At 42.5% G+C, this 20,806-nt stretch overlaps 1 protein-coding gene across 3 annotated transcripts in view; it reads left to right on the plus strand.

Annotated features, from left to right (window-relative positions):
* GABRA5 (gamma-aminobutyric acid type A receptor subunit alpha5) overlaps nt 1–19,603 on the plus strand; it is an 84,417-nt gene extending 64,814 nt beyond the window's left edge. For 2 of the 3 annotated variants that reach the window (XM_046008807.1, XM_046008806.1), the window contains exons 8-11: nt 6,713–6,856; nt 9,933–10,085; nt 12,908–13,119; nt 18,336–19,603. In XM_046008807.1, coding sequence (XP_045864763.1) covers nt 6,713–6,856; nt 9,933–10,085; nt 12,908–13,119; nt 18,336–18,638 — 812 coding nt within the window. In that variant the 3' untranslated portion in view covers nt 18,639–19,603. Of the gene's footprint in view, nt 1–6,712; nt 6,857–9,932; nt 10,086–12,907; nt 13,120–18,335 lie in introns of those variants that run through there. The other variant, XM_046008808.1, reaches the window with a different exon arrangement.
* The last annotated feature ends 1,203 nt before the right edge of the window (nt 19,604–20,806 follow it).

Consider the following 20,806-nt stretch of genomic DNA (forward strand, 5'->3'; position numbering starts at 1 on the left):
GAGACCCTTCTCTTGACCAGAGTTAAGACTCACAACTCCCTTGTGGATTGGGAAATGAAATGAGGAGGTATTAATGGGACATCTACAGCCCTCCTCACTGGAAATATAGCCACAGGGAGGGTGCGGGGAGACAGCTTCCCAATATGAGACAGGTGAGCTGGGAATAAGATACAGGGCAGGTGTACAGGACAATAGAAATGGAAGCTGCCTGAGTCATTCTGGGGACAGTAAGAAGCCAAAGGATCCTATCTCATCAACATCTACTGTCTGCTCCACACTCACAGCTTTGGCAAGAATCCAGCAGGGTGCTCTGTTCAAGTCCATGTCTGAGTGCCACAGCTCTTTAATATTCAGGGTCCTATAGCATTTACATAGTAGGAAGGAGATAAAATCTCACTGTTATTTATATGGAACTCAGGGCATCTTCACAGTCTTGGCATATGCCCAGTGGTGCCTATGACCAGACATTTGGAAACCAGCTTGCTAAGGGGCAGGGCATCATCAGCCCCTATATACATTCTCAGTGCCCAGAGCCACCCACCTCCTCAGCAGAGAAGGGAAATTACAGCAGAAAGCACCTGTGTCAGGGGAGCTCCAAAGCTGCCCATGTGAAAAATACACTTCTGTATTACTTAAAACTTAAAAATAGAAGGTCATATTCAAAACAAAACAAAACAAAGAATACCACTCAATGTTTACCTGTAACATGAGTTAAGTCCAGCATCCATTTTTCATCAGTTGCTATAACAGTCTATTTACTTCCATTTCATATCATTTATATGCAGATAAATTTCAGAATTATATCAGTAATTCTCATGGTTCTGCCCCAACCTTGCTTAGCAACTTTCTGACAAGTTGGCCTATCACTTGACCTTTGCTCAGCAGTAGGGAGCACTGGTTATTGGAAAAGACTGAGTATCACACATCTACAGGGAGAAAATCTAGCAAAAGATAGAGAATGGTATAACCTTATTGAAAAATATTTCCTTACAGAAGACTTTTTTAGGTACTTCCCAGCTTATCAATAGTGATGCTGTCAGCTAAGAATGTTGGGCACTTGCCTGGCCATATTATTCGTAGTGATGTTTCTCTGAGTGGAGCCAGTGCCCTGGTGGGGTCAGCCCTGTGTTTCTCATGATGATTGCAAGATGCACCTCAACAACAACCGCTAGGGAACTTTGAAAAAACATGTATTATTCACTGGAAGATACACTGCATGCCTGGGACCACAGGTAGAGTGAGGGAAAGAGAGAGCACAGACTTAGGGTCTTTTTATTGGGGACTAGCTTGGGTGATGAGGGTTTGGCAGTTTCACTCTTTATTACTGCCAAATTTAAAACAGAAGAGCAAGAATTAGGGCACAGGAAAGGAAAAGTGGGTGACTCCAGTGGCCAGCTATTTAGGTCACCCCAGGCTTTCTAAAAGGGGAACCTCATGGGTGGGGCGGCCTTGCTCTTTATTTAGTTGTATAGCTGGCAGTGTGATCAAGAGGGATGTCTTTGAAGGGAATGCCTGCGAAATCAAAAGCTTAACATCAGGGGCGCCTGGGTGGCTCAGTGGATTAGGCCGCTGCCTTCGGCTCAGGTCATGATCTCAGGGTCCTGGGATGGAGTCCTGCATCGGGCTCCCTGCTCTGCAGGGAGCCTGCTTCCTCCTCTCTCTCTGCCTGCCTCTCTGCCTACTTGTGATCTCTCTCTGTCAAATAAATAAATAAAATCTTTAAAAAAAAAAAAAAAAAGCTTAACATCAGGTGCTTGTAGGGGCTCCTGGGTGGCTCAGTCGTTAAGCATCTGCCCAGGGTCCTGGGACTGAGCCCCGCATTGGGCTTCCTGCTCAGTGGGAAGCCTGTTTCTCCCTCTCCCACTCCCCCTGCTTGTGTTCTTTCTCTCACTGTGTCTCTCTTTGTCAAATAAATGGATAAAATCTTTTAAAAAATCAGGTGCGCTTATATTACAATCAAAAAAGCTTATTGTCAGTCACTTTCACTACGAAGACCTCAATATGTGGAGAGATACCTTCATGTCCATGATGAAAAAGATATGATTCCAGAAGATGTCATGTCTTCCTCGATATTATCTATAATAATATAGATCCAGTTCAGTTCCAATATAAATCTCATCAGAGTATTTTTAGGAAAGTTGATTCCGACGTGCATCTGGGTGAGCATAGAACCAACAATAGCTGGGCCCCCTGAAGAAGAAAAGATGGGGACCTGACCCTTCCAGCTCTTGGCGTCTTCCCAACAGGACAGAAAAAGGGAGCAGAGCAGAAGATCCAGCAGAGAGAAGACCCGTGGATGACAGAAACCTCACTTGGTAGAGCAAAGTCTGCAAGTGAGCAGGTGGGAGAGATGGCTTGATGAGGTCAGCGGCAAGACAGAACACCACATGGAGAAAATGCCATTGGATACCTTAAATGCAGTCAACTCCTGGTGATTAAGGCCCTAAGGGTGAAGGACAATGCATTAAAACTTTGATTATGCACATGTAATATATAGTGCGACCTCAGAAGAGGGAGGGCCTCTGAAATAAGATGCAGAGAGATGAAACTTTTCATGATGGATAAATTAGACTAAAATTAATGTTTTTCAGAAAAGAAAATAAAAACCAATGATACAGTGAAATAGCCACAAATGTGAAGATCTGTGTAACACATAGAACAAAAGGTATCAGAATATATAAAGGAAACATGAATCAAATGGGTAAAACATGAACATGTAAAGCAGAATATGACAAATAATTTCACAAAGAAAACATAGCAAAGCCAGGGAAAAAAAAAAAAAAAGAAAGAAAAGGGGGGGGGACTTCGTTTAATGACTAATGAGTTCTGGCCAGAAAGTAAAACTATAAAGCAATGATTATCATAAAATTCAGTTACCACCTTGTAGGGACGAGGGGAGCTTTCAGTGAGTCATGCACAGAGGGTCTTGAAGCTTCTGCTGTTTTCCTCTGTATTAAGCTCAGTGTTTCACCATACATGCTGATTTCATTATTTTTGAACTGTTACAGGTACTCTACTGCACATAAATGAAGAATAAAAGTAGTGATCTACATTAGCAAAGAAACATCCGCACTTTTTAGTAGAACTCTTGTCATTCCAGAGACCATTCTCCTCGCTTCTATCTGTTAAGATCTCTGATCTAAGTGGATAGTTTTGCTGGTTCAGCCTAACAGCTGCTGGGTCCTTCACGGTGCAGTGAGCTAGCCGCTCCTGGTGGAGAATTGCAGGGCATGCTGTCCTACTTAGGGAGGCCTCCCCTGCCAGCAGCAGCAGCAGCAGACCTCTACAGCTCTTCCCTCATCTCCTGAGACATCTACAGATTCTTCACCTGGGAGTGTGCATGGTTCCTTTCACCCTAGAGTGAGGGTCATTCTCTGTTTAAGTAGCTGGGAGCAAAACATACAGCTTTGTTCAAACGGTGTCAGAGTGGTTGGGTGTGGCATCTGTTCATACTCATGGACTTGATGATGGGACAAGTGTGTTGGTTTACTTCCAGAGACTTCAGGAGACAGCTGGAACAGATAAGCCTGTCAGTTCCTCAAAGCCAGTGCTCTTGCTGAGGTGGCCAGATTCTACTAGGTCCTGGGGCCACTCCTGAGCCATCAACTGAAGCCTGTGACACAGGCCTCCCGGACAGGACATTCCCCGTTCCTCCCACGCTGTTCCAGTGGTTTTGCTGTTCTCCCCTCAGCTTCTCAGACTCCAGTCCCTGCAGCACCCTAGGAAGGCATGCCCCACCCTTTCTTTTTCTCCACCAGCACCCCTCAGGTGATCTCACCAGCCTGTGCTTCAGTTGACATCCATATTCCGGTGATGGGAGAAGTCACATCCTCATCCGGAACCATTCCCATGATCTAACTTGTACAACTGTCCACTCAGTATCCCCAAGGAAAGCCCTCAAAGGCTTCAACTCTGACATATAGGCACCTGCATTGCTCCCCTTTCACTGGATGCCATGCCCTTCCAGAATCTCTGCCATCCTCCCCTGTGCAAATGACCTGTCCAGATGCCCAGGCTGGCTGCCTTCTTCCTCTCACAGCTCACATGATTTGATAGCACCTGGACTGGACAACCCTTTCCTTTAACATGGATCCCTAATTTCTCCTCTTTGTACCCTTGCCCACCAGTAACATCTTCCACCTAGATTATTTTAATATTGTCGTAGGCAGTCTCCCATTTCTGTCTGGTTCCCACCTCTGTTCTATTCTCCCATCTCGGCCAGATGGATCCTTTTATTTTTTTTTTTTAATCTCTAGATAAATTAGCAAGTTTATTCACTAAATGTTCATCAAGTTTTATGAAAATTATAAAAATTTTATGAAAGTTATAAATTGTTCATTATTTTCTATTAAGGAATGTAAGAAAAAATTCTAGAAATAAATATACGTTCAGGTGCCACCCAACTGACTCTAGTTAAGCAGAATGAAGAGTATCTTCATGCCAAATCTATGCCAATCTATGCCAAAGTTAACCAAAATCATCATGGAATTCCATATCCCTCAATATTTGATATTTTCAAGGACAAAAGTAAAATAAAAATGTCTATAAAATAAGATATCTTTATTTCTTAATTTCTCTTTCTGCTGCTTCACTGTTGGGGTATAGAAATGCCACAGATTTCTGTACATTGATTTTGTATCCGGTGACTTTACTGAATTCAAATTATCAGCCCTAACAGTTTTTTGGTAGAGTCTTTCAGATATTCTATATAGAGTATCATGTCATCTGTGAATAGTACAAATTTTACTCCTTCCTTGCTGCTTTGGAGGTCTTGTATTTCTTTTTGTTGTCTGATTGCTGTAGCTAGGACTTTCAACGCTACATTAAATAACAGTGGTTCATTACAGTTTCTTCTTTCACCTTATGCTTAAAATTGAAGAAAAATTATATTGTTAGAACCTACAGTTTAAAGTTATAGAATCTTGGTAACATTTGGCTCAACTAATTAGTTAAGCCAGATGGATCCTTTTAAAGCATGTTAGAATATGCCTGTGTCTTCTGACTAGCTCAGAGCAAAAGTCAAAGGCCTAAAAATGGCCTTGAGGCACTGTTTTTTTTTTAAAGACTTTATTTATTTTCCAGAGAGAGAGAACATAAGCAGAGGAGAGGGCAGGCAGAGGAAAAAGCAGGCTCCCTGCTTAGCAGGGACCCAATCCCAGGACCCTGGGGTCATGACCTGAGCCAAAGGCAGACACTTAACCAATTGAGCCACCACCTCCCAGGTGGCCAAAAGCACTGTTTTATCTGGTCTTTTCCCCTGCCCCCTGCCTGGCTTTTCTCCAGGCATTGCAGACACACCCCTGCCTGAGGACCTTTGTAGCACCCATTCCTCGGATGCTGTTCCTCCTGGCAGCCACGTGGCCAGCTCCTGCACACTTCTTGTGTCTCCTAAATCAGGCCTTCCCAAACAACGCCATTTAAAATTGTGCCTCCTCCCTTTTCATAGGTTGTAGTTCTCTATAGCATTAACACCCCTGTTACATGTTTTTTGTGTATTTGTCTCCCTCTTCCCTTCTCTGTTCTTCATCTACCTGTCCTAGTTTTCTATTGCTGTATGACAAGTTATCACACAATTAGCAGTCTAAAACCATACATATGTAACTAACCTTATCATGGTAATTGTTTCACAATTCATACATATATCAAATCTTTACATTGTATACTTTGAGCTTACATACTGTTACATGTCATTCATATCTCAATAAAGCTAGGGAAAAGAAAAAAAAAGAAAATAATATCTTTATTTTCTTTTAGAGTTCTATAAGCCAGAATATAGTATGTTTGCCTGATATCTCTGTGCTGGGTCCCACTGGCCAGAGTTAAAGTGTTGGCAGGATTCAGTTCTGTATGGCTGTAGGTTTGAAGTCCCTGTTTCCTGCCAGCTGTCACCGGGGGTGGTCATTCTCACCCTTTAGCTGCTCACATTCCATGTCCCCTTCCTCCATCTTCGAAGCCAACAGTGATGGTCAAGTACTTTCTTCATGCTTCAGATTTCTCTGAGCTGAGTCTCTGACTGGCTCCAGCTGGAGAAAGTTCCCTGTTTTTGAGGGCTCAAGTGATTATATTGGGTGTACTGGAATAATCCAGGATAATCTTCTGATTTAAAGGCCCCTAGCCTTAACTCCATCTGTACAGTGCCATATACCATATAAGGTAACATTCATAGACATGATACCAGGGGGAGGAAGTCTTACCTACCATGCCACCCTCCCACCAGAATAGCATTGGACAACGGGACAATAAGTACCAGTTGCAAAGTGGAATCTTTATCATAACAAATGCTCTCAGGTGCTGCTTGTGTGCTCAATGCATTAGTGCGTTATGGAGCTTGTATCGTGACAGCAGGAACCCCAAGAAGTAGCTGCTGTTACTGCCCCATTTTACAGATGGAAAAGGTAAGGCACAGAGCATAGGTGACTTTCCCAAGACCACAGAGCTGGGAAAGCCCAGCACTGTGGTCTCAGCCCAGGCAGTAGGGTACCCTACAGAGAAAATACATGCTAGGAAGCACGAGGCACTGATTGCTGACCACCTAGATCTTTAGGAATGAAAAGGACCTGAACAGTGGTGACATCTGCCCTGGTCGGACCACCAGGACCTTTAACTTTGACCTTCCAGTCATCTTTCTTGCTACATTTATAAACATCTTTGGTTGTGCAGGCTGAAAATAATTCCTTGTTTTTATACCACCTTCTGCTCATCCCCCATACAGATGCATATCCTAATTCTGAAGTTGTCTATGTCTGGACTAATGGCACCACTAAGTCAGTGGTGGTGGCAGAAGATGGCTCCAGGCTGAACCAGTACCACTTGATGGGGCAGACGGTGGGCACCGAGAACATCAGCACCAGCACAGGTGAGACCAAGTGCATGCAGAATGACAAACCCTGGGACAACTCGGTGCTCCTGTGGTGTATTGGTGGGGAGGATTCCCGTCAGGCTCACCTCAGTTCTACTTAGCAATCTGGGGTATGGCTGTTGCTGTGTAGTGCTGGCCACAAGGACCTCTCCAGTTCAGGTCCCAGTTCCTGCAGTGGCCTATAGAGGAACCAGCTGCAGTGACTGGCAGTACTGAGTGCCATGGGAGGTGTAATCTCAGGTGTGTTTGCCTTCATGTGAGCAACCCCCTGTGATTGCATGTTCTGCCTGGACGATGCATGAACCTGCTTATATAACAGAGCTTCTGCTTCAAGCACTGAGATGCAGAGGCAGTAGTAGTCTCTGCAGGAAAGGTAGACAGCTTCCTGCAGGTACTCCTGTTTACCTGCTCCCCTACCTCCTGTTCTGAGCATTTCTAAGATTTCCCAGGGGTTGAATTTTACACAACAGCAGCATAGAAACAGCTGAGTCCTCACCAAGAAGGAAGGGGCTCTCACTCTCACATGCATAGGGCTGGGCCGAGTACCACAGGCCCAGTACAACCTGGCTTCACCTGACACAGAATGGGTGAGGTGTCCAAAAGAACAGAGTGGGTTCTACTTTCTGCACTTGAAAGGTGTGTCCCTGGTTGACTCCTGGCCACAGGAGGCCCAGCCTTAGCAATCAGGAAGCTTGGCTGTTAGCAGAAGAGGAGATTCCATAGCCTCAGAGAGTTTCCAATGCAGAGAAGAAAAGTGTAGTAGGGATGGAGTGGGCCGTGTAGCGGGGATGAGTTGCAAGCCCCAGAAGGTACCCTGGTCAGCATCACTCTTTGTCAACACTGCCAAACCTCAGAGCTGGCAGGAAGTGCATGCTGCTTCTACATACAAGCTCCCAGATCTTACCCACTGGCCTTATTGCTGGACATCCCAGGGAGAGGGAAGAGAGCCTGGCAGGACTGGGAGAGTGGTAGCCTAATTTTATGGGAACAAGTGAAAAGGTGGTGTAGCAGATGTGTGGGGTAAAGAATTGCCATGCTAATGGAGGGTGCTACAGTCCGGAATTGTTTCATATAGTTCTTTAAAAATGTATAAATGGGGTTTCTGCCTCTATTTCTGTTCTAAAAAGATGGCCTTTTTAAAAAACATTATTTGATATTGCTACTTTCAACTCAAAAATAAAACAAATGGGTGAGGTGAAGGGATGAGCAAAATGGGTGAAGGCGAGTGGAAAATATGGACTTGCTATTAAGGAATGAGTAAGTCACGGGAATAAAAGGCACAGCATGAGGAGTATAACCAATGATACTGTTTAGGGATGTATTGGGACAGATGGTAGCTACATTTGTGGCAAATACAGCATAATGCATAAACTTGTTGAATCACTATGTTGCGCATCCAAAACTGGTGTCACATTGTGTGTCAACTATACTCAAATTAAAACAAAACAAAACAAAACGGAATGAAAAGAACAACAATAAAAGCATTCTAAGTAAGAGAGTAATCTCAAACCCTACTGCAGAGAAATAGAATGGCATTTCCCCTCTTCTCAGATGTCAAGGAGAGGCAAAATTGGATCATTACAAAGATCCAGCCCTTGCTATTAAACATCTCTCATCCTCCTTCCCTTTGTTGCTGCTTCTTTCTGCTGTGATGGAGCCCACTCAGCCACTCTCCTCTGCTCTGACCTGCCTTGGAACTATGGGGACAGTGTGGCCACCGCTATTGGCATATCGCAGGCACTCCTAAGGATTTTGGTCTCCTTTTCTGTAAGGGGGCAGATTTTGCTACATGTGATCTTAATGGTTCCCTCTGCCTATGACATCTGGCATGCCATGAGAAAAGGCACGTAGGGACAGATCCACAGCTGGCCATGCTGAGCTCTGGGCTCTGATTCCAAAAGCAAGCATCGGAGCTTGTTATCTGGCTCAGATGTCCCAGTGCTCCACATTGGGCTCCAGCAGACCACCCCCTAAATAGACAGCTCCCACTGTGTCTGCCTTAGGGGGGGCCTCAAGCCCTTTCTCCCCACTTTGCAATTCCACCCAGCCATGCCATCTACTCCTTGCAATTCAGCAAAAGAACTCTTGTCCTCAGATCAGCTTAACTCTGCTTCTGCTTCTCAAAGCAGCCTTCCTATCTCCCCATAAGCAGTCCCAGAGACAAACCGTGCAGAACAGGAAATACTCAATAATATTGTAATAATGTTATATGGTGACCAATGATGGCTACACTTATCATGGTGAACATTGAGTAATGTACAGAATTGTTAAGTCAATATGTTGTACACCTGAAACTTATGTAACATTGTACGTTAACTATACTTGAATTAAAAAAAAAAAATTCTAGCACTGGAGATTCTCCAGCTGACAGCCATTCACATGCCCTCCGACCACAGCCCGTCTCAGCTCCTTACCAGTTCACCATCAAGGCAGCATCATTCTCAGCAATGAACGGAAGGTCCCCGCTGGCCTCCCACACTGCCAGGCAGATCCAGAGAAGTCCCTGGGGCATTGCCAAGGAGATGCCCCAATCTCCCCGGTAGGCGGTGGGAAGGGGTGCTGCCAGGACCCGTGGCCTCCTCCAGCTGCAGTTGCTCACCGTCCACCTGGGTCTGGCAGGGAGCACAGAGCAGGGGGGTGGTCACCCCTAGCTTCTTCCAGCCTTCCCTGGCTGGGAAATAGGAAGAAAATTTCTCCACCTGCAACAGGGCTCTATGATGTCCTGAGTTATATCTGGAGAGGCTAAATCCTGAAATCCTGATGGCAGTAGCAGTGAGGGGGTGGGCAGAGAGTGGCACAGATTGTGACCAGGGATTAGGAAAACACACAAATCTGATTTTCCCCAGGAAAAACATCCACCAGTAAAGGCTCTTCAGAGGATGAGGCTCAAAAGACTTATAAAATGCAGTTAAGAAATCCCTGTATCCTCCATTCTTTCATTCACTCCAACAATAAAAACTAATAGTTTTCCAAGGGGAAGATGGAGAGAAGGACCACCTCTGGTCCAGGAGCAGGAAAGACAGGCAAGACTCTAGGACAGGTGGCTGTCCTGCATTAATTTGCTTGTTTGCAGGGGAATACACAGTCATGACGGCTCATTTCCATCTGAAGAGGAAGATCGGTTACTTTGTCATCCAGACCTACCTTCCCTGCATAATGACCGTGATCTTGTCACAGGTGTCCTTTTGGCTGAACAGAGAATCGGTCCCTGCCAGGACAGTGTTTGGTGAGTGTCTCCAAGCCTGCATTGGTGTCTTGGGACTGCTTCTGACTAACAGCAAAATCCTCTAAACTCCTAGTGATTACTGTCTGTTCTGTGACCTGGAAAACAAACAGACCTATTAGTTAAGAATCCAGTGTTAAAGAGGACACATATTGCATGGAGCACTAGGTGTTTTATGCAGACAATGAATCATGGAAAACTACATCAAAAACTAGTGATGTACTGTGTGGTGACTAACATAACACAATTAAAAAAAAAAAAAAAAGAATCCAATGCTAAGGATTAGGAGTTAGGCTGGCTCCCTAACAAGGGTTTAGGAAATGATACATGATCTATTTGATCATTGTTTCCATTTTGAAAAGCCTTTGCTGGTAGCCCTTTTTTTTTTTTTAAGGTTTGAAACTGCCGGCACTCTGTCTTATGTGAGATTTTGCTACTGTATTTTCATACTTCTTCCAAAGTACTACTTTGTGTTATCAGGCAGTTTTCTTTGAAGCATCCATGCCACTTTAAAACGAACTCCCAAGGGCATTCAACCCATCATATCTTATGCGGTAATAATAAATCACATATCTATATATCATATACACCATCAGATTTATGGGGTATATGATATGAACATGTGGACATTTGCATATTACATAATGCACATATATTATACATAGATATTCACATAGACCTATTTGCAGATGCACATATATATGATAAGAATCTAGAACAACATCATTTGACATCCTTAAGACATGCATTAGGTTTAGCAAGATCTAGTTCAGGAGATACCTCGGCAGAGCAGACATAGTTAAGCATTTAACTTTTACCTTTAAGCTCTGCTTCCTCACATCTGAGTTGCAATACTAAAGGTAGTTTTGCAGGTCAGTTGTGATAATGGATGCTGACATATTTCTAAACTGTAAGGTACACTTCATGCCTCAGCTCTTAGTACTGCGAAGAAGGAAACCATGACCTGCGTTTTATGTTACCACTACCTAGTCTGTAGGGAGCCTAAGAGCCCAGGGAGTTTCGAAGTGATGGCCCAGGAGTGTTCCTGTAAGACTATTTCTCTACGTACGTGGCCAGCTACACTTGCTTCAGGAATGTTCATGGCCAGGCAGTGCTTCCCCAGTAGTTTAGGAGAATGTTAGTAGGTGGGCAGGAAAAAAAAAAAAAATAGGTTGGAGAATGCTGCATATTAGTTTCTGTTTCTTCTGGGAGATTCCCAAAGCACATTGGGATGTTCAAGGACCCAAGAAGTGCAAAAAGCCTGTTTCAAGGTCATGCACAGAACCTTCTCCCCCAGGACAATGATTAAGTGGGTTTCTAAGAAAAATCAAAGTTGTCTACTGATTTCTCACTACACATTAATTCCACGCATGGTACCATGCTCGGTGAGTACATATAAATACCTTTGAAGGATGAGGTTGGATGAAAACTCAGCTGCTGTGACCACCAGTGACATGACATACTTGGTGCTCTACTGATTTCCTAGGGCTCCATAACAAAGTGCCATGCCCTGAGGGGTTTAAACAATGGAAATTACTTGTTTCAATTCTAGAGGCTACAAGCCCCAAATCAAGAGGTCAGCAAAGCTGGTTCCTTCTGAGGGCTGTGAGGGAAGGGTCTGTTCCAGGGTTAGGGTTAGGACAGGTAATTCCAGTGTTCGCACCCTATGTGCATGTATGTGGCACCAGTCATATTGGATAAGGTCTGCCCTAACAATCTCATTTTGACTTGATTACTTCTATAAAGTCTGTGTTTGCAAGTAAGATTGCATTCTGAAATTCTGGGGATTAGGATTTCAACATATGAATTTGGGGGAACATAATTCAACCCATAACAAGTGCATTGTGCCCACACACCCACACAGAACTGTGGTAAGGAAGAAGGCACAGCACATGTGGTAGCTGCGTGGGCTGTAAAGGGTCTTGCAGACCTGGATCCGAATACGGGTTCTCATTTGCCAGCTAGTGAAATGGGGTACATTGCTAAGTATTTTTAAATCTTTAAGCCCGTTGCCTGTGAATTGGGATAATGAGGATGTGACTTAGATCAGTCTGGCACTGAGTGGATACTAGATAGATGGCTCATAATTAGCCAGTCCTCAATGTCCCCCTCCAGCAGTCTGGCCTTGCTGCATGGTCATTGCAGAGTTTCCACAGAAGCCAAGGCAGACAGCCGCAGGCACCTCACACAAGTGCTTCGAGGGGACATTATTCCCTCTTGGGTAGAGTGAAGTGCTGAGATCCAGATCCAGATTCAGACATGGTTCTTCTCTTGCACTTGGCTCCTCAAAGTTTCCTGGAAGTCTGCATGTTAGGTTAATCCATGTAGAAGCAAGTCTGTCTCTAGTTTGCCTTGATCCCAGTACTCACAGGGTACATAGCACATTTTATTGAAACTCTTCACTAGATGCCACGTGAATGTCATTGCCTGTTATCTATTGGGTATTGCCCCATTGCCGCAGAGGAATATGACCTATTCGACACATCGTTGTTGGACATGAGCTATCTGCTGGGCTTGGTTGGGGATAATGGGAACACAACGTATGTATACATATCAGACCCAGACCCCTGCCTTCCTCAGTTTATATTCTAGAGGAAGGAGGCAATTAATAAGATAAATCAAATAAGCAATATTACAAATGCTATGAGTGTGTTAAATATTAGGAAATCAGGAGAGAGGGGCAGGTTTCATCTGGGGATAAAAGTAACCAGTTCCTTTCCTGTGTTCATCTGTCACAGTCAAGGGTGTTACACTGGGGTCTGGGTGCCGATATTGATTCCTGTTTCCATTCTCCCTGCCTGACCCCCCGTCACTAACAACCGCAGGGGTGACCACGGTGCTTACCATGACGACCCTCAGCATCAGTGCTCGGAACTCTCTGCCCAAAGTGGCTTACGCAACAGCCATGGACTGGTTCATAGCTGTGTGCTACGCTTTTGTGTTCTCTGCGCTGATTGAGTTTGCTACCGTCAACTATTTCACAAAGAGAGGCTGGGCCTGGGATGGCAAAAAGGCCTCAGAAGCCGCCAAGGTCAAGGTAAATTTTCACCCTTCATTTTCCTTTTTTTCCAGAGAAAATGTGCCTGATATAAAATAGCAAATATAAGACAGGTGTTTCTCCTCCCTGTCTCCCATCCTTCCAGTGAAAAAATGACCTCTTGCTTTATGTTCAAGGTCCCTATCAAGTCTTATTGCAGCAGGTCCTGTTTCAACTTTGTTTTGAATCATTGGCTTCGATCAAGCAAGAGGTCTTATGCCATGTGAATGGCTTGGGCTTGCGTAGATTTTATTGTGTAGATATTATTTTCACTAAAGTATCTCCTGTCTGTTCAGTTGTTACTTGTCCAGTTTTGAATTATACATCTTCTGTTCATTCTTTTGTTGCTTCAAAGCAGTAGATCATCTGCAGGGTGGCTTTAAGGACATAAGGAGAGCGTGTGACCTACTAGAAGCCTCAAAGGACACTCTGTTCCACTGAGGAGATGATTCGGTTCACTTAAACGATGCATAGTAATTCTGGAAACCGTTACTCTATTCAAAGCAATTCAGTGTTGGGTATTTAGAAGGTGATCGGTGCCTAAATCTAAGGAATTGTTGAAGAAAACAGATCACACAGAATTCCAAGCTGCTGAACCATGTCCTTGGTGAGATGAGAGTAACATATATGGAATATGGAACAAAAAATAAAACAGCACATGATAAACTGTTAATTATACCATGCATTAAACAAATAGGCAAAGCTTTTCCCCTGAGACAAGAGCAGGCCAACGTTAACAGGGTAGACCTGAAGTAAAAATCTGTCCTTGAAAATCAAAGATCTGTCCATGAGAACTCAGCATGAAGGGAGTCCTGGAAGGTATTATAGAAGACTGGAATTGTATGGCCTGACCTCCCAACCAGGGCCACAAACCAGGAAGGGCAACCCAAAACACTTTTTACTGAGAACATACAACTGTGTCTCACTGATGGCCTCATACTTGCTTTTTGCATTTAACACAGCTATTTCCTTCCTCCTCCTCCTCACGATTCCCCTCCCATGCCAGAGTTTCAGTCTGGGAAAACCCATTTTCAAGTCCAGCTTTCCTGTCTGGCCATGTTGGATCCATGCTGGGCCCTCTCAGGGGAGAAGGGACAGCAGGGAGGGCCTTGACAAGCAGCAACCCCAGGAGCAGGTGTTTTGGCGGTTGAAGACCAAGTGAGGGAGAGTGAGATGACCACAATGGATGATTGATGGTGACCTGGGAAAACATTTGTAGAGGCAGACTAGGGATTCTTGACCAAAGCATCTGGACTTGGTGATGAAGATAAAAGGAACCATGGAGGAGGTTTGCATGGGGAGGAACATGAATGGAATTGGGAGAGAGGGCTTCCAAACACCCAGAACTATGTTGCCAGAAGTTAAATGATTGCTAAGGACTGGTCTTGGTGGCTAGGTGACAGTGGACTGGAGATAGCCAAGTCTGAGTAGGAAATCAGGTGAGAGTCTATTACAGGAATTGAGGCCTCAGGCTCATATCTTTGAATTTAAGAGAAAGGGATGGGTGGAGAGCCCCAAAATGTCATGTAGGCTCACCATCCCTGTCAGCCACCACTTTCACACTTGGCTCCACTGTTGTTACTACTTACCATAGATCTAGATCTGAAGGGAGAGGGAGAGATGATGCTAACATAGATTGGCTGGTCCTAGATTAGCACTGATCTTTTAGAATAAGCAGCACACTTCAGTGTCTTGTGCAATTCCAAGACTACATGTTGTTCTCCAGAAGGCTGTGGTGCTGGGGATCCTACCATTTAGGACTGAAAGGGGTTGTGCAGCTGAAGCATCAGGACATCTAAAGGCATTCAGGCAGGGAAGTCACACATGAATTGGTGGTTAGTACGCATGAATGAGTAAGCGTAGTATTAGCCTATTCGCATAAACTGACTTTTACTTAGAAGTAGAGAGCTTGAAAAATAGTCTAGGTTCACCCTTGTCACATGTTGGGATCTCCAGAGGCAAACGTCAGCTAAGGGTTTGGGGTGAAACGTAGTTTTTAAGGGTGAACAGCAGTGAAAAGAACAGACCTTATTTAGAGCAACATTCAATAGAGGAAGAAGTTGAAGTCTACCCTGAAGGAGTTGGAGCTGAAGGATGGGTGCACACATGATCATTGGTATATGAAAGAGCTGTAGTATTTCTGAAAAGTGGCCCAGAGGGTCCCTACTCCGGCCCAGGACTGTTGTAGCCTACCTCACCATGTCCCCATGTGTCACCATGCTCTTTGTATCTGGTTCCACATTTATTCTACCTTCCTTTTCACTTGCTTCCATTTTCTCCTTGTTCCATGTGTTTCCTTTCTACTTGTTATCTTTTCCATAGTTTTAATGGTTGATATATTTCTTTTACTCTGCTGTGTTTTCACAATTAAATTTTACTTAATGGTGCTATATTAATGGAACAGAAATTTTGCAGTGTTTTATTATGTACATTTGCAAACCAACAGCAATGTTTAAAGAATCTTACAATGAAAATCTATGATGAACATTTTACTATGCATGTGTCACTACCATCTATTTGTCCATCATCTGTCTATCCATGCATTCACTCATCTTCAATCCGTCTTGCATTCTTATCCATTTCAAAGTAAATTTTAAAGGACAATACATTTCCCAGTAAATATATTTATATACATGTAAATTTATGTATGTCATTAACTAGAGTTCAGTATTCATTTGCAGTTTGATTCTTTCAAAGAAAAATTTGCATAGTGTAAAATACACAGATATTAAGGATACATTTGCGGCATTTTGATGAACATGTTCACCTGTGTAACACAAATCCCTTTCAAGATAGAGAACTTCACTAGTACTCCAGAAAGTTCACCATGCCACTTCCCAATCAATAGATGCCTTTCCAGTTTCCACCTCAATAAAGACAACTACTGTTCTGATTATTTTTACCATGAATTATTTTGCCTGTTGTAGAATTTCTTTTTTTTCCCCATTTTATTTTCTTTTCAGTGTTCCAGCATTCATTGTTTATGCACCACACCTAGTGCTCCATGCAATACTTGCCTTCCATTATATCCACCACCAAGCTCACCCAACCCCCCACGCTTCTCCCCTCCAAAACCCTCGGTTTGTTTCTCAGAGTCCACAGTCTCTCATGGTTTGTCTTCCGTTATGATTTCCCCATCTCACTTCTCCTCTCCATCTCCCAATGTCCTCCATGTTATTCCTTATGCTCCACAAGTAAGTGAAATCATATGATAATTGACTCTCTCTGCTTGACTTATTTCACTCAGCATAATCTCTTCCAGTCCCGTCCATGGTCCTACAAAAGTTGGGTATTCATCCTTTCTGATGGAGGCATAATACCCCATTATATTTATATATATGGACCATATCTTCTTTATTCATTCGTCCATTGAAGGGTATCTTGGTTCTTTCCACAGTTTGGCAACTATGGCCATTGCTGTTATGAACATTGGGGTACAGATGGCCCTTCTTTTCACTACATCAGTATCTTTGGTGTAAATACCCAGTAGTGCAATTGCAGGGTCATAGGGAAGCTCTATTTTTAATTTCTTGAGGAATCGCCCACGCAGTTCTCCAAAGTGGCTGCACCAACTTGCATTCCCACCAACAGTGTAAGAGGGTTCCCCTTTCTCCACATCCTCTCCAACACACGTTATTTACTGTCTTGTTAATTTTGGCCATTCTAACTAGTGTGAAGCCATTCTAACTGGCCATTCTAACTGGTGTTATCTCAATGTGGTTTTGATTTGAATCTTCCTGATGCCCAATGATGATGAACATTTTTTCATGTGTCTGTTAGCCATTTGTATGTCTTCTTTGGAGAAGTATCTGTTCATGTCTTCTGTCCATTTTTTGACGTGATTATCTGTTTTGTTTGTGTTGAGTTTCAGGAGTTCTTTATAGATCTTGGATATCAGCCCATTGTCTGTAGTGTCATTTGTGAATATATTCTCCCATTCCGTGGGTTGCCTCTTTGTTTTGTTGACTGTTTCCTTTGCTGTGCAGAAGCTTTTGATCTCGATGAAGTCTGAAAAGTTCATTTTTGCTTTTGTTTCCTTTGCCTATGGAGACATATGTTGAAATAAGTTGCTGTGGCCAGTGTTGAAGAGGTTACTGCCTATGTTCTCCTCTAGGATCTTGATAGATTCCTGCCTCATGCTGATGTCTTTTATCCATTTCAAATTTATCTTTGTGTATGGTGTAAGAGAATGGTCGAGGTTTATTCTACACATAGGTGACCGTTTTCCCAGCACCATTTATTGAAGAGACTGTCTTTTTTTTCCAATGTATATTTTTTCTTGCTTTGTTGAAGATTATTTGACCATAGAGTTGTGGGTCCATATCTGGGCTCTCTACTCTGTTCCACTGGTCTATGTGTCTGTTTTTGTGCCAGTACCATGCTGTCTTGGTGATCACAGCTTTGTAGAAAAGCTTGAAATCACCCAACATGATGCTCTCAGTTTTGTTTTTCTTTTTCAACATTTCCTTGCCAATTTGGGGTCTTTTCTGGTTCCATACAAATTTTAGGATTGTTTGTTCCAGCTCTTTGAAAAATGCTGGTGGAATTTTGATCAGGATGGCATTGAAGGTATAGATTGCTCTAGGCAGTATAGACATTTTAACAATGTTTATTCTTCTGATCCTTGAGCATGGAATGGTTTTCCATCTTTTTGTGTCTTCTTCAGTTTCTTTAATGAGTCTCCTGTAGTTCCTTGAGTATAGATCCTTTACCTTTTTGGTTAGGTTTATTCCCAGGTATCTTATGTTGTTGGTGCTACAGTAAATGGAATCAGTTCTCTAATTTCTCTTTCTATATTATCATTGTGAGTGTATAAGAAAGCAACTGATTTCTGGTATAGAATTCTTTAGTCAAGACTGGCCACATGGGGTTGTAGGCTTAGAAGTCTCTGGAGAGGGGCGCCTAGGTGGCTCAGTGGGTTAAAGCCTCTGCCTTTGGCTCAGGTCATGATCCCAGGGTCCTGGGATTGAGCCCCGCATCGGGCTCCTTGCTCCACAGGGAGCCTGCTTCCTCCTCTCTCTCTGCCTGCCTCTCTGCCTAGTTGTGATTTCTGTCGGTCAGATGAATAAAATATTTAAAAAAAAAAAGATTTTTAGAAGTCTGTGGAGAACTGCCTTTCTCAGAGCTAAGTTGTTATTTCTCTCTCTCTCTTTTGAGAGATAAACTCTTCAGTTGCCTGCAAATATCATGCCCTTACAATCTTATTATATTTTCAGAAAAAGGAGCGGGAACTCATATTAAATAAGTCAACAAATGCTTATACCACTGGGAAGATGACCCACCCCCCCAACATCCCAAAGGAACAGACCCCAGCAGGGACCTCAAATGCATCTTCAGCCTCAGTAAAACCTTCTGAAGAGAAGACTTCTGAAAACAAAAAGACTTACAACAGCATCAGCAAGATAGACAAAATGTCCCGAATTGTATTCCCGGTTTTGTTTGGCACTTTCAACTTAGTTTACTGGGCAACATATTTGAATAGGGAACCGGTGATTAAAGGGGCTGCCTCTCCAAAATAACCCACCACACTCCCAAACTCCAAGAGAGCCATACTTCCAGCAGAATGGTACCAAGGAGAGGTTGAGCTCAGAGTGAATTTCCATATTCGGGCACTATCTTTCAGGAAATTTTTGCATGTTTAATATGTACAAATAATATTGCCTTGATGTTTCTATATATAATGTCAGATGTTTCAAAGATGTCACATTGATAAATAAAGCAAACAACTTTCTAGGAAAACAGGAGACAATGGCTCTGACACTCAGATACTCAGTATCTTACACTGATAGTTTACAAACAAGATAAGTATATTTTTAACTGTTCCAAGTGTTACCTAACAATGTTTTTTATACTTCAAATATCACTTCATACAAATTTTCCCAGCAAATAAATATTTTAGGAAATACTCCATGATTATTACTTGACCAACTCTCTTGCAAGAAACAAAGATCACAAAGAGCACATTTTTCATTAAAAAGGAAACTGTGGGCATTTATGTACAAAACTAATTGCCTTTGATAATTCTTACTGTTCTGAAATTAGAAAGTACTGCATGATCTTACATTAAGAAATAGATTAGGCAAATATTTATGCAGAGAAATTTAATAACAGAAATATATGGTATGTTAGACTAACAGATAAATTATTTCCCCAAGGAAAAATTTAACTGCTTTAAAAATCTTTTTTTTTTTTTTTGGAAAAGAAACATTTCTCTCACCCCACCCACCTCCCTATCCAACTGAATACTGATCAGAGAAAGAAAAGGAAGTGTTAAAACAAAAAGTGATGTGATGACAGTCTTGGCATTTGGCCCATGCATTCACTGGCTGAAACATTGACCACCTCTCTCTGCAGCCAGCGTGTAGTGCTTCAGTGGTGAGAAATTGTAATTGAGTTATATTCCATTTTATTTCCTTGTACTTATTTCATGATTGACTTACTGCTCTGTAGCTTTTGTATATGAACCTTAAATGTTCATTAAAAAATAAAAAAAAAATGAACCAATCTTGTGTATAAATGTCATTTTTTTTAAATGTTATTTTTTGAAAAAAGAAATCCTTCTTTTGGTGGGCTCATTTCCTAAGGTGCCATAGAGAAAACCAATCATGAAACTGCTTTGAAAAAAAAAAAAAAAAGAGACAAAAAACCTCTTGGTTGTTCATGTCTGTTTCAATCTAATTCTCTGGAGTAGGGTAGTAAAGAGAAAGCAATTTCAGAAAGGGTAAGTGAGTAAAACCAGAAGTTCATTGCCATGACACATGTCACATGCATCCTACCTGAGGGTGTTGCATGGTGGGTCCTTTTCATGGGCAAAGTAACTGCTCAGTCCTTGCTCCTACCTTTTAATCTTCATGAACAGTGATGCAAAGTACTGCATTTGGACAATCTACTTTCTGTTGAAGGAAGTATCTGGGAATGACAGGTATAAAATAAACATTTCCTGCCTCCTCTGTGGCTCAGTTGGAATTATAAAAGGGGAATTATGATGGTTAGCCAACAGTATCAAAATTAGGCCTGCCTAACTGGACTACATAATGGTACACAATTCTTTAATACCAATTTACTTCACTGTATTTGGTAGACACAGCCATAGGCATGGCTGTGGACACACACATAGGCAGATATTCAGCAACGGCTTCCATCCTAAATAGCCATGTAAATGCCCCTAACATCCATTCATTGAGGACCCCAAGTATTTATCCTGGAAAGGCTTTTCATGGGATTTAGTTATCATATTTGAGTAGTATGAGAGATCATTTTGTTCTTTAAAAAGATCTCTCTGCCTGGTTTCAGGATATCACACACATCAGATATCTCCGCCTGGTTTCAGGATATCACACATAGAAAGGTAAAGGTCAACAAAAAGGTGCTCTTAAATCTTCAAGCAAGAAGCATTTCTTGTTTACACATGGTGCTATATTTTTAGAATTAATATATGTGTTTTTTCTTATGTCACAACACAAAATCTGCCATAACAAAAGGCAAACCCAGCTCAGTATGAAGCTTCTGTTTTATCAATTGTTACTTATAGTCTGCCTATACAGTCTTCACAGTTTAGCACTGCATTGTAGTTTGGAGAAAAATATACTCTAATTTAGTTCTAGATGGCTATACATACAGACATCTTAAAGGTCTAATGGAAAATTATGTCTTCCACATCAAGTTGTAATAATTTTTTTGACAAGTT

Source organism: Meles meles, chromosome 6, assembly GCF_922984935.1.
Source record: "Meles meles chromosome 6, mMelMel3.1 paternal haplotype, whole genome shotgun sequence".
Taxonomy (NCBI): Eukaryota; Metazoa; Chordata; class Mammalia; order Carnivora; family Mustelidae; genus Meles; species Meles meles.